This window comes from Herpailurus yagouaroundi, unplaced genomic scaffold (genome assembly GCF_014898765.1).
Source record: "Herpailurus yagouaroundi ecotype Mexico unplaced genomic scaffold, PumYag 163, whole genome shotgun sequence".
Taxonomy (NCBI): Eukaryota; Metazoa; Chordata; class Mammalia; order Carnivora; family Felidae; genus Herpailurus; species Herpailurus yagouaroundi.
This window is the reverse complement of record NW_024412404.1, coordinates 59192314-59206693: the sequence shown is the minus strand read 5'-3', so window position 1 is coordinate 59206693 and position 14380 is coordinate 59192314. Positions and strand designations below refer to the sequence as shown.

The following is a 14380-nucleotide window of genomic DNA, read 5'->3' as shown; positions in this document are numbered from 1 at the left end:
GATAATTCCGTGCAAAGCTTATTATTTCACACCAGTCTTTCACTGGAAATTCTAAGACACCCACCTTGACGTTTTCAAACGTTAATGGGCAGGTGGAAGAAGCTCTCAACCCCATTTTGTTTTCTGCTTTCCCTATGTGAAGGCCTTCAGTATCGCGATCTACTAAGAAGCAGGTAATTCCTTTATACCCCTAAAAAGATTTAAAATGCAAATAAAAAATGTTATTGCCACACTCGAACTGGGAAGATCCCTGGTTTCCAACAGTTGAAAGTTACCAGAAAATTAAAACTGAACTTTAGCATTAAATAGTAATGGGCTCAGGGGCAGCTGGGTGGCTCAGCTGGTTATGCATCTGACTCTTGGTTTTGGCTCAGGTCATGATCTCATGGTTCGTTGGCCTGACTGCACAGAGCCTACTTGGGAATGCCTCTTTCCCTCTCTCTCTGCCCTTCCTCCACTTGTGTTCTCTCCCTCTCTCTCTTTCTGGCTCTCTCTCTCAAAATAAATTATCATTAAAAAATTTTTTAAAAATATTAATGGACTCAGAATTACAACATGTGCGTTAGGACACAAGAAGTTCTGGAAAGCACTAGATTCAGAGTTAAGAATGCTACAGGTTCTTTGACTTTTCCAAAAGCCATTATGGCTAGTAAAATTAAGATATGCTAAGGTATTGTGTGATAACGAGAATTTCCATGTTTTAAATTTAATTTTATTAAATACTTTAAAGTTTCAAAATTTAATTCGATTGTTAGGTCAGAGAAAGAACAAAAGATAAAATGTGTTGACTTTTTTGCCCTGTATCTATTTTCTAACTACACAAAATATTCTTAAAAACAAATGTACTAAGTCAGTACTTACATTCATCATTAAATAGAAACTCTGGAATCCTACAGAATGGAAGATTAGCTTCCTATATAACATACTAGGTGGCAATTAATAAATAGTCCTCCATGTAAGTAATAATCACATCAACTGTATTTATTCAGGAAGATCAGTAAATAAGAGGATGAAAAGAAATCAATTGTCCTAACATTTTAGTCCCGAGGAGAAGGAAGGATTTCAGACAAAGCTGTAAAAAGGAAATGCACGCAGGCAAGAGATAGAAAGAGAAAAGGTGGGGCGGGGGAGGGAAGCAATTTTGCTTCCAAACTTACAAGGTCAGAATTTATGTTTGCCATCACCAGGAAGAGCCCCGCATACTCAGCATTGGTGATCCACATCTTTGACCCATTGATGACATAATAATTTCCCTTTTTATCAGCTCTGGTCTTCAAAGCAAATGCATCGCTACCTGCTCCAGCCTCTGAAAGGCAGAAACTTCCTATCTACATATGCAAGCAAAAAAAAATTCCAAGTTAATAACCATATACGTATTCAGTATAACAAATACGGTAAAGCAAACATTTGTCAACGAAAGCTTTAGCCACTTTTAAAAGCCTATACTTATCAAAATAATAATGGTATCTTCACGTTATTATTTTCTAAAATACACCTTACTGGGGTGCCTAGGTGGCTCAGTCAGTTGAGCGTTGGGACTGCAGCTCAGGTCATGATCTCATGGCTCCGGGTTTGAGCCCTGTGTCGGGCTCTGTGCTGACAGCTCAGAGCCTGGAGCCTGCTTCCGATTCTGTGTCTCCCTCTCTCTGCCCCTCCCCCACTCATGCTCTGTCCCTCTCTCTCTCAGAAGTAAATGAACACTAAAAATTTTTTTTTAAACATAAAATATACCCTACTATTTGTCGAAGACAGATTTAAAGACTTAAGCACGTATATTCAATGTTAAATTGAATGAAATTGGTTCTAATAACTGCAGTTTTCTAGACATCTCACCATAAATGAAACTACCAACAAAAGTATTACGAAAATATAATTGGGGCCAAAAAAAATTTTTTTTTTCTGTGATGATTATTCTCTGAATTGCCGAGCAGAAATGAGAGGTAGAATAGATTTTTCTAATAGCATTAATTTATGGAGCACTGCTTGACTGACGAATGGTGCTGCGCTGTGGTCTTGGATAGGAGTCAACATTGCAGCGGAAGATGTCCTAAGTTTGGAAGAGATCAGATTCATTTCAACAACTATCAACTCACTTTCTCTGTCGCAAGCTCGGTCAAATAGGTAGCCTTTTGTTCTTCTGTTCCATGTTTTCTAATCAGATTGTTAATGACGGTGTTCTGGAGGTCACACACCAAAGCCACAGACGCATCAACTTTGGCTAATTCCTCTATCGCTAGGATAGAGGAAAAAAAGGAAGCTCCTGTTCCTCCATATTTTGTTTCAATTTCAATACCCATCAACTAAAGGAAGAACAAAGAAACAGATTAAGAAAGTCAGTTTCTATATGGGAAAGTTTCTTGCAAGAACAAGTTCAAAACCAAAGTTTAACTATGTAAGTTCCTAATTTTAAAATCGCATATTTCATTTTACTTTGGTATGGCTACTTCACTACGTTGTAAGTTACAAAAACTGTAAAACTATATGTAACTATATAAATTTGAAAAGGATGTAGTTATACACTAGAACTATCATTTGCTTCCTTATGGAATCTAAAACACAAAAATTGGTGAAATGCTCTGAAGGATAATGGAATGGACTAATGAGAAAGTCTCGCACACTAACGGAGGAAGGCAGTGGGTCACAATCTCTTCTGGTCAGCCGCCTCCACCTTGACTCGTTCAGCCAAGATAATGACTGAATGACCATTCCTCCTGGGGGCACTGTGGCAAGTCCGGACGGTTACTGGACATCTCGTGGTCTCTTCCTGAACCACAACAGACAAGGCAGAGGAGACTGGTGAACATGACCAGATTCTGGCCAAGGCTTTCCAGTGACCATCGGACTGTTCAGCAGCTACTCCTAAGTCTGGAACGTGAAATGTCCCCAGTCCCCTACTTCTAAGTATTCTCATTTCAGAAAGAGAATGTGTGTACGTGTAAATCAAGACCCAGAGCTGTTCACAGGTAAAAGGATAATACTGCTCCTTTCCATTCTGCGCAGACACTTCTGGAATGCTGCAGCATGCTGCAGTCTGGGTTCCGGCTGCTATGTTTAAGCTGATGGGAAGCTTAGCGGATGGGCAGGTAGAAGCACAAAGCGGGGAGACTGAGACGGTGAGAACTCAAATGACGTTCTACCAGGGAAAACTGAAGGATTCGGGCGCGCCTGAAGTCTGAGGAGGGCGTGATAACTCATCTGATTGTAATACCTTAGAGCTGTCAGAGACACTGCTTCTCCAAAAAAGGCACCGATTTTCCCTACTGTAAAGTATTTCCCTACAAGTACTGAAAATACCGTACTTGTCAGCTATTACGGCAGGTGACCACAGCACGGGGACGAGAGGAGGCTGAGGATAGCCGGTGCAGGATGTGTGCAGCCAAGCAGAGCCTCCAGGTGGCGCTCCACCTAAGGAAGAGCAGGCCGTGGGGCCGCAGCGAACCCAGCCAGCGAGAGCTCTCTGGTGGGGAGAGCGGAGTCCAAAGTGTGGAGCAAACACTAAGTAAGACTCCTCAGAGCAGCCTAGAGGTTCTGCAGACAGTGGAGACGAAGCCTGCCCAAAAAACTGGATTCACGGATGCTATCTGACCCGCTGGGACCCCAGAGAAGATTCCATTTTCCCAGATGTTTCACTGCTTTAAAGAAAGGTGGAAAAATCACTACTATGTATGATATTAAAAAGCTGGTCTCTTTAAAACCGGGAAGAAGCAAAACTATTTAGGTTCGGCGAGAAAGACTATTTTTCAAACAGGATCAACACACCAGATTTTAGCCAATGGCTCTGAATAGGAGCTACTAGTTCTGGGATATCCCTAGTATTAAAATGAAAAATGAATTATTGCTTCACGCCTACGGAAAGGGAGAGATGACGAGTGAGTGCAGTGATTGTGAAAATGTTCTCCTTGGAGCCCCCATGCTGATAAACCCACAGCCTAAACAATTCTACCTTTTTTTTTCCCCCAAGTTTATTCATTTTTGAGAGAGAGACGAGATGGAGTGTGAGTGGGGGAGAGGCAGAGAGCAAGAGGGAGACACAGAACCCGAAGCAGGTTCCAGGCTCCGAGCTGTCAGCACAGAGCCCGACGCAGGGCTTGAACTCACAAACTGCGAGATCGTGACCTGAGCTGAAGTCAGAAGCTCAACTGACTGAGCCACCCAGGCGCCCCAAAACAATTCTACTTTAATCTGCTCTGTATCCTGGGCTTCCATCAAAGGACTACGTGACTTGAAATCTGGAAATCGGTTTCCCTGGTTAATGTGGAATTCAGATGTCACCTGAACTTCTAAGTTTACCATGTACAGACAGAGAGATTCAGGTAGAATATACACTTGACTATGAAGTTTCACTAACTAAAGTTGGCTTCTTAATCTTGGGCATTACCGAGCTGGATGATTCTTTGTCACGCAGCTGTCCTGTACACAGTACGATGTTTAGCAGCATCCCTGGCCTCTATCCCACCAGTTGTCAGTGGCACCCCTAGCTGTGGCAACCAAAAACGTCTCCAGACACTGCCAAATATCTCTTGAGGGACAAAACGGCCTCTAGTTGAATACCACAGGTCCAAAGAAATCACTCTCGCTTGCTTCTAAGCCCTTTACTTAAGAAGTACAGGATTTCCAATTTCAAATGTTAAATCGATTAAAAGAAAATCTTTAACTAGGACCTCAATCTAAAAGAGAACATACAGGGGCGCCTAGATGGCTCAGTCGGTTAAGCATCCGACTCTGGATTTTGGCTCAGGTCACGATTGTGTCACGGTCATGAGATCGGGCCCTGGGTCGGGCTCTCTGTGTGCTGACAGTATGCGGCCTGCTTGGGATTCTCTCTCTCCCTCTCTCTCCTCTCCTTCTCCAATCATGCTCTCTAATAAATAAACATTTAAACATAAATGCATGAATGAATGAGAACACAGATAATCCTGACTAGGAAATGAAGACTTCGTTATGCCATCATTAAAGTCCCTAAATTTAAAAGCATGCCTACATTTGAATGCTGGAAAGTACAGTATTTTTAAAGTTTGAAATGGGAAGAATTACAAAGTATGTACCCCTTGCTGAAATAATCCTTGTATTACTGATTCCTCCATTTTTGAATTTTCATCCATCGTTGAAACCAGAGGAGCAATCTGTTCCTGGGCAAATTTTTTAACTGTAGGGGAAAAAAAAAACAATACTGATAACGTCTTTATTCTATTTAACATAGCAGGTTTTACTGTTTTCAAAAACATGTTTTAAATTCATGGGAAAAAGTTGCATTCACAAATTGAGGTGCACACATCCCCCCAAGCACATCACGGAATTTCACACCAGGGACCCAACTGGTGACCAGAGGGGTCCGGAGGTGAAAGTGAGCCGTCTACTCACCCGTGTTCTTAATCATCATCTCCTCCTCTGTAAACATCTGCAGAGGGGCGCAGGATGGCCCATGATCCGTTACACCGAGCAGAGCTGCTGACTGGGAAGATTGCAGGACACGGGGAGGAGTTTTCCAAGAAGACAGGCAAGTTGGGACATGTCTTCTTAGCTGTAGGAACGGTCCCCGCGCGGAACAGGGAACACACACACACGAGGTAAAGAAAAGTATCTGAACATCAGTTTCTTCAGGAATGACTTTATAACCCACTCTCCTCTCTTGCGTCACCAAAGAAGGGGAACGTGAGCTGGCGCAATTTTAAAAGTCACAGTCTTGGGACCCAAAACCCAAGTTGGTTTAACGTGTGTGTCCTTTACCAGCGATGAGCTCTTCTAACTAAAGCAATTTCCCGGATGATTACCTTTTACCCTCAAGAAAACAGAACTTTCTAGGTGGAACTCATTCTTAAAATGTTGCATTCCACGGACTTCGCTAAAGGGGAAACCTGAAAACAAAAGCACTACTGGGTGACCAGCGCAAAGAGCATTCTCGAGTGGGGTGGGTTGCACAGGGCAACTGAGCAGGGGTGGGGGAGGAGAGTCCCCTGCCCTGCTGGCTGCAGAAGCCAGCCTCTTGATTCCTGAGGCTACTTTTGTTTTGTCAGCTTCTCATTAGTAAGAGACGATGTGGCATAAGGGTTAAGAAAATGGGCTCTGTAGTCTGCAAGGACTGGACTAGTTTCAAACCTAGCATATGGTATTTACCAGCTATGTGGTCTTGGGCAAGTGATTTCAGCCTCAGTTAAAACCTCTGAGGCTGTTTCCTTCCCTGCAAAATGTAGATAATAGTCCCTTGAGTTTTGTGAGGATTCATGAGACAATCTGCATGAAGGGTTTAGCATAGCACCTGCCATATAGTAAGAGCTCAATAAACAGTGATGACTGTTTCTACTCGGGCCCCTAAGAACACAGCAGTGGGGGTCCTACCAGAGGTAGTTGTGGCAGTAGTAACAGAGTTAACCCGCAAGGCTGGCTTTTCTTGCCATTCGTGTATCTCCCTGCCGCAGTGGCCCAAATCCTTCAAACGTGCCAATTCCGCTTAAACAATGGATTTGCTCCAATTTTGTACAAAAAAGAAGTCATCTAATTTTAAATACTTGTCATACCTTTCCAATTTTATTTTGTAGAATTCTATTGCAAGGGAAACAGATAAGGTATCAGTCTTTTCCTGAACGTAAAAACATGCTAAGTGAAAGAAGCCAGCCACAAAAGATCACAGATCGTATGATTCTATCTACATGGAATTTCCAGAAAAGGCAAATCCACAGAGACAGAAAGTAGAGCAGTGGCTGCCTAGGGCTGGGGGGTGAGAAGGAGCAGTGGTTACAAAAGGCACCATGATGGGCTCCTGGCTGGTTTACCTGGTAGAGCACGTGACTCTTTATCCCAGGGTCATGAGTTCAAGCTGGGTGTAGAGCCTACTTAAAAAACAAAATAAGAAAGGGCACAACGATCTTTTGGCGGGTGATGGGAATGTTCTAAATTGGATTGTGGTGATGATTCTGTAACTGTAAATTTACTGATAGTCATTGCGTTGTACACTTTATTTTTCCTATTTTTTTAAGGTTTATTATTTTTTAGTAATCTCTATACCCAATGTGGGGTTCGAACCCATGACCTCGGGATCCAGCATCAGATGCTCTTCCAACTACGCCAGCCAGGCACCCCGTTGCTCTACACACTTTAAAGGAGTGAATGTTATGGTATGTAAGTTATACTTCAATTAAGCTGCTTTAAAAAAAGAATTAGTTGGGGCGCCTGGGTGGCTCAGTCGGTTAAGCGTCCGACTTCAGCTCAGGTCACGATCTCACGGTCCGTGAGTTCGAGCCCCGCGTCAGGCTCTGGGCTGATGGCTCAGAGTCTGGAGCCTGCTTCTGGTTTCTCCCTCGCTCTCTGCCCCTCCCCTGTTCATGCTCTGTCTCTCTCTGTCTCAAAAATAAATAAACGTTAAAAAAAAAAAAATTAAAAAAAAATAAAAAAAGAATTAGTGTGTTCCTTTTACTCAATGAGATTTAAAAATGAACTTTCTGAGCACCTGCCAATTGCCTGAGAGTGTAGGGCATAAGGGAGAACATGATATGGCTCATGGAACAGGCCAAAAAAAAAAAAAAAAGTCCAGTTTTGCAGGATTAAAAAGAAGGGTAGTAAAAAACAGGAGAGTGAGTGAGAAAGAAAAGGAGCAAGAGTCACTGTGTTTGAAGCCACCGTTAATCTTTCCCACATACGGGTCAATCTTTGCAATTATGTGCCCAAGTACAGATGTGCTCTGCTCTAGATTCAGGGGGGAAACACACGTTGGCCAGATGGAAGAAAAATGTGGTTCAGTTTTGTAGTTCATTTGTTTTGTTCTCAGAATCAGGAGGCAGATAGTTTAGGGCGAAGTTGCGCGGAACGTTTTCTTCCTGTTAAAAGACACAGTTGGGAGAGGAAAACTTTGGACTAGAAAGGGGGATACATGAGGTGGTGTCTTCTTCCTGATGACACAGATGAAGAATCACGGGTAAGGAGAGGGGGGTTGAGAAAGGGAGGTGCACAGGGGCTTGAGGAGGGCAGCAGAGTGCTAAGTAGGAGCAGGAGAGAGCGTGATCGGTGACAGCAGGCACCAGGGACAGGCTGGGAGAAGGAATGGAATTATGGAGGTGGAAGGGTATGTTGTGCTCAGTGGTTGGGCGGGTGGGGGGAGGGGGGGGCGAGTCCTGTAATGGGACTGTCCAGAGATGTTGGAATGAATGAATGAGCTGACTAATCTCCTCCACAAAATGATCATGAAACTCGCCTGTTACATTTTAAAACCCCAACACATTGCCCACCTCTCTTCTTTCTGGAAGAGATTATTTACTTCACCAGACCCCCTACAGAGTTCTTTGTGTCTCTGAGTCAATGTATCACCTTTGTACTGGAGTTGAACAGAAAGCCCACCACTGAGAAACTTAAGAAGCCAGCAGGTATGACAATAATACCCATTTTTTCCTGCTGACATAACCGTGACCCGCTTTAGTCTCAAAATTGCTACCGACAAAGTGTTCGACACATAGCAATTATTTTAGAATCACAAGACAACAGAGGCAAAGGTCCTTTACAAAGTAGGCATACAAACGTAGGAAGATGCGATAATAAAATATAGTGGCTGTGTGCTAAGGGACTGGAATCCCTTAGGAACCAAAGCATTGACCTTATTACCTCTCCTTTTTGGCAGAAAAAAAAAAGTTCCTTTTAATATGACAGTCTTTAATAAAGGAAACGTTTCCTTGCCTCGCCTTTAAACTGCACAGCCCAAGGTTTCGATGATGATTTTCGACTGTCCCCTGCCCTTCAGTGTTGACCTCAGCCTGTGCGGCTTTGGTGTCCACTCCATCAAAATGATTTTCCACAGTTATAACCCATTGTACCACATCATCACATTTTTTTGTACAGGGCAGCAATTGCTCCTTGAATGGAATAATAGTTATTTATGCCTTGCCAAATACTTTCCGTAACATGAGTCTGATCTGTTTCCTACTCGGCTGACCAGAGTTCTGTTGCCCTTAGAAGTAGTGATGATCAGACCTGTAGACTCCTGTGGACGGAACAATAAAGTCCATGAACTTGCATGGGGGAAATTATATCTTTATCTCACTAACCTCTAATGGAAATAAAGCATTTCCTTCAGTTATGAAACGGAGGCAACAAGTTACAAGTTATCTGTGGTTCTGTCACCAAAAGAAATTACAGATATTTTCATATCAAATAAATTGGTGCAAACACCTTGATGCTCCTTACTACTTCAAAACTACAGAGCTGCTTCCAGATCTTTTTTTTTAATTTTTTTTTAATGTGTATTTATTTTTGAGACAGAGAGAGACACAGTATGAGCAGGGAAGGGGCAGAAAGAAGAGGGAGACACAGAATGTGAAGCAGGCTCCAGGCTCTGAGCTGTAAGCACAGAGCCCGACGCGGGGCTCGAACTCACAAACTGTGAGATCGTGACCTGAGCTGAAGTCGGACGCTTAACCGACTGAGCCACCCAGGTGCCCTGCAGATCTTAAGAAGTACGTATTACTATATCACAATTAAAAATATCTTTATAACTTTTCTCATAACTGGCTTCCTTTGTGTCTTGTATATTTTACGTATTTTAAAACATTTTGAGTAAAGGTCTATTAAATTTCACTATAGTGCTGTGTACCTTTCATCTATGGCACACAAAAAGGTGAAGAACCCTTGACTGTGGAATGTTCTGGTAGGTTTTTTTTTTTTTTTTTTTTTTTTTTTTGCTAAATCCATTACATCTGTCATATATGGAACATATCCATCGTGTTCCAGCATAATGAAATATCGTTCCCAACATTTTTAGAGTGCTTCAGTTCTACGGGCTTTTACAATTCGTGAAAGGTAAAAAGGAGGACACATGAGAGAAGTTTGCGAACCTGCGAAGCCCCGCTTAGGCTCTTCCCGAGGAAGTGTTCCAATGCAACGTGGAGGGCTTTGCACCTTAAATGTCTGTATTAAGAGGTTCCCACCAAATGTGCCCCCAGCTCTTTTTCCCACATGTGTGCAAGAAGACATGCCCTTTCCTGCTTGGATTCCATTCCAGCACCACGGAATTCACATTCTAGTTTTCTTTTCTTAGTGGTAACTTCTTTCCGACAGTGAGAAACTTGGCTCTCGAGATCTAGGATGATTTACTTGCTTAAACCTAGTACACGTTTACAACAGTTTCAGAACTGCTAACCCAGACCACTGCGAGACACAAATCTGTGCTCGCGCACAGGCCTTTTTGTCTTTGGCAATCGGAACATGGTTTCTGCGGCTTCTTTCTTCCCCGCCCCCTGTGTGGGGTGATGTGACTGTCCTGTAATAATTCTGGGGCCAATTCCAACACGTGGGGGTGTTCTCCACACAAATAAGCAATTCTCCCAACCCAGAGACGGTGTCAGGCCCCACAGGTCAAGGGCTCAAGTCCCACAAGATGGCTCCTGTCCCACTTCACGCAGCAGTTGGCAAGCCCGGGCCATCCCCTGTGCTTCAGGCTCACCGGCTACAGATTGCAGGTTCCTAGTACCTTGGGTTCATTAAGGTTTCTAGAGCAGCTCACAGAACTCAGAGGAACATTTTTCTTACTGGATTACTGATTATCAAAGAACGTAACTCCCGAGCAGCCACACAGAGAGATGCACAGGGCACGGTGTGGGGAAAGAGAACACCTTTCTGTGTTCTCTATTCGGGCACCCATCTCCCAGCACCTCCCTGTGCTCATGGACCGGAAAGCTCTCCGAGCCCTGTCCCAGTGGGTTTGTATGGAAGCTTCATTATGTAGACCAGATTGATTCAATCACTGGCCATTGGCCACTAACTCAACCTCCAGGCCCTCTTCCCTCCCAGGAGCCTGGTGAAGGGCCCAACCATCTCATCAGGAAAGTGGCTCCTGGCGAACCCAGCCCCCACCCTTTGCTGCAGTCTAGAAGTCATCTCATTGATAGAAACTCAAGTGCCGTGGAAGGGGGTCCAGTATGAGTAACAAGGCACCCATTTCACCTTTAAGGCTCTCAAACTATTTCAGGAATTGCAAACAGGATCCCAATTATTTTCATGAAAGATGCTCTTTGCTCTTCTTGCCTAGGAAATTCCCAGGATTTGGGGAGCTATGAGCCAGGAACCCTGAAGGAAGACCTGGCATGTGTTTATTATGAACCTCAGTATCACAACTTGTAATATCGTTAGATTCATTTGCCACAGCAACATTCCATCTTCCCCTTATACCCAGTTCAATTTTACTTTATTTTTTATTGGGGGGGGGAGAGAAAGAGAGGGCAGAGAGGGAGAATCTTAAGCAGGCAACATGTTCAGTGTGGAGCCCAACAGGGGGCTCGATCCCACGAGCCTGGGAGCATGACCTGAGCTGATATCAAGAGTCGGACATTCAACCGGCTGAGTCTCCCAGGAGCCCGGTTCAACTTTTCTTTTATACATAAGGTAAAATGTACTTAAAAATTTTTTTTCTAACATTTATTCATTTTTGAGAGACAGAGTGTGAGCAGGGGAGGGGCAGAGAGGGAGACACAGAATCTGAAGCAGGCCCCAGGCTCTGAGCTCGATGTAGGGCTCAAACTCCTAGACCGCGAGATCAGGACCTGAGCCAAAGTCGAACGCTTAACCAACTGAGCCACCCAGGTGACCCTGGTAAAATGTACTTTTTTTTTTTTTTTTAAACGTTTATTTATTTTTGAGACAGAGAGAGAGCATGAACGGGGGAGGGGCAGAGAGAGAGGGAGACACAGAATCAGAAGCAGGCTCCAGGCTCTGAGCCATCAGCCCAGAGCCCGACGCGGGGCTCGAACCCACGGACTGCGAGATCGTGACCCGGGCTGAAGTCAGACGCTTAACCAACTGAGCCACCCAGGCGCCCCTAAAATGTACTTTTTGTAGTATACATACAGTTCACTGGGTTTGGCCAGATGCACAGAGCTCTGCGCTCACCCTGCCGCTCGTCATACAGTGGTTGCCTCACCCCCAAAATCCTCACTTCTCTCATCCACTTCTTCCCCAATCTACTGCACTGCACTTCCCATCACAACTCGAGCCAAGAATGGCTCCAGCGGGCTACCTCTCTGCACTGGCTTCCAGGGCACAGAGGACACAGACACACGTGTGGCCTCATCCAAAACTAAATTCATAGTCACCTACCTCCACTTAGGCCCTTTCCCATCATTCTCTGAAGTGACGACATTCTCTCACCACCACCAGCCTCCCCCCCCCCCCCCCCCGACCGGACACGCACAAGCTCTGCCCCTCACCGTCAGCCAACGATCTCACCTTCTACCAGAAAAATTAATGCCAACAAACAGTAAACACCTCAACTTCCTACCACCCAATCCACTCGGGGCCCTGCATGGGCCACCCCTCCTGTCCTTTCTTCCTCTTACAATGTAAATGCTGTCCCTCCTCTTAAGAAAGGCCCGTCCCCCTACCTCTCTCTGGATCCCACCCCTCCCCACCTTCACGGGATCCTTAGCCATCACGTTTGTCTTCTCACATTTTTCCATTTCTCCCTGCTCGAATCCACCTGGAGTACCATCCCCCCCCCCTTCCCCAACCTACTTGCCCTTGCCTCCTCAGTGCCCGCACCGCTCACCGGCACCTCTCCCTGGAGGGCCTCCACCAATATCTCTATGCTCTCCAGGCTTCAACTTACTTGCTGTCAGCAGATTCAGTTCAGGTGAGCACACCCTCCTCCTTCCAAATGCTCCCCTCTCATTGTCTCCCCGTTCCTTCTGGTCAGTTTTTCCTCAGACTCCTGTTTTAGCTTCTCTCTCACTTTGTTGGGGAAGTCTGACAAAGGCTCTCTCCTTAACCAAACATGAGTCAGCTCCTCTGAGTCCATTCCAACTAGGCCCTGACCTTGGGCGCTGTCCTTGGTCCGCTGAGTCCAGTTTTAGCAAGAATCCTGCCGGGTCAGTTTAGTGAAAACACCCACCCTCGGTATCTGATCACTACAGCATGCCTCCAGCAAGAATCCTCGCTGGCTGGTGAGTGTGACTCTACCAAGTGTCAGGGAGGGAGCATTTCTTTTAACCTTCATGGTCCTTCTAGCTGGACTAAGCATCAAACTGAGATGGGAAGGATTAACAGGAGAAAGTCCAATTGAATCCACACAGACCTGGAAATACCAAAGACAGTCAGGCGACGTGATGCTTTTATGAGCTAAGGACGGGGTAGACATCTGAGCGTACAGAAGGGACAAGGCCATAAGCAGGAAGGGGAAAGATGTCTGGAGGTCACCCAATCATGCAGGTGAGTTTCTTAGGTAAAGAGGAATCTCCGTTAATAGCTTTCTTCTTGGTATAAGCAGGCAGGTAAGGGGAAGTATAGAGCTTTACCTGAACCCGCCAGGTTTTGGTTGCTTTTAACTCACACTAACGTTCATGCCAAGGTGGCCTACCTTGGGTGGTCTGCCCCCTTGCCCCCACAAAAGAATCCCACTTGCCTGTAACGTTTCTTAGTGATTTTGCATCTGCTAACTCCCACTGTACTTGTCCTTGCTGTATTGGGAACTGGGCTTGATCTCCCCTCCCTACCGCAAAATCCAATGTAGGCCCTTTTTTATTCTGAAATTATTTCTTAATGTTTTTATTTATTGTTGAGAGAGAGACAAAGTCGGAGAGGGGAAGAGAGAGAGGGAGACAGGATCCAAAGCGGGCTCTATGCTGACAGCAGACAGCCTGAGGCAGGGCCTGAATTCAGGAAACTGTGAGATCATGACCAGAGCCGAAGTCAAATGCTTAACCGACTGAGCCACCCAGGCACCCCTGCGGTAGTCCCTTCTTGGACAAAGTCTTCTTCATCATCTTTAACAAGGGTCATGAATAATTTTTCTTTAACAAAGTGGGGGGAGGGGTGCGAAGAAACTCTTAAACTCCGTAGGTCGAGTGTAAAAACAGGTATAAGAAATCACAATAAAGATCAAGACACACATTAAGGCCCGGCAATTCCCTGTTAGCTCATACACATGAGGATAAGCTTGCAAGCAACGCAGTGACAGTTAAAAAGGTGAAGAATTAAACATCCAATTATCTGTCAACAAAGGAATGCATGAGTTGTGGGGTACTGATTCTGAAGTGGAAAAGAATTTGCCATCACAAAATATGCCTCTCTGACCTAAGGATTATCTTGAGCTGGCTTTTTTTTTTTTTTTTCAATGTGTACTTATGATTGAGAAACAGAGACAGACAGAGCACGAGCAGGGGAGGGGCAGAGAGAGAGGAAACACAGATTCCGAAGCAGGATCCAGGCTCTGAGCAAGCTGTCAGCACAGAGTCCGAGGCGGGGCTCCAACTCACAGACCCCTAGATCACGACCTGAGCCGAAGTCAGACGCCCAACCGGCTGAGCCACCCAGGCGCCCCCCCTGAGCTGGCTCTTTTTCAGAAATAGCAGGCATAAGAGAATGTCTCAAAACTGAGTAGACAAAACCCTTTTGTACGAGACATTTGGCT

At 44.9% G+C, this 14380-nt stretch overlaps 1 protein-coding gene across 3 annotated transcripts in view; it reads right to left on the bottom strand.

Moving 5' to 3' along the window:
• ACADSB (acyl-CoA dehydrogenase short/branched chain) overlaps positions 1-14380 on the bottom strand; it is a 37988-nt gene that overhangs the window by 12983 nt on the left and 10625 nt on the right. Inside the window, exons 1-6 of one of the 3 annotated variants that reach the window (XM_040486678.1) lie at positions 12581-12786; positions 5362-5521; positions 5046-5146; positions 2094-2300; positions 1158-1328; positions 65-190 (exon numbers count right to left, since the gene is read on the bottom strand). In XM_040486678.1, coding sequence (XP_040342612.1) covers positions 65-190; positions 1158-1328; positions 2094-2300; positions 5046-5146; positions 5362-5398 — 642 coding nt within the window. In that variant the 5' untranslated portion in view covers positions 5399-5521; positions 12581-12786. Of the gene's footprint in view, positions 1-64; positions 191-1157; positions 1329-2093; positions 2301-5045; positions 5147-5361; positions 5522-12520; positions 12537-12580; positions 12787-14380 lie in introns of those variants that run through there. The other 2 variants (XM_040486679.1, XM_040486677.1) reach the window with 2 other exon arrangements.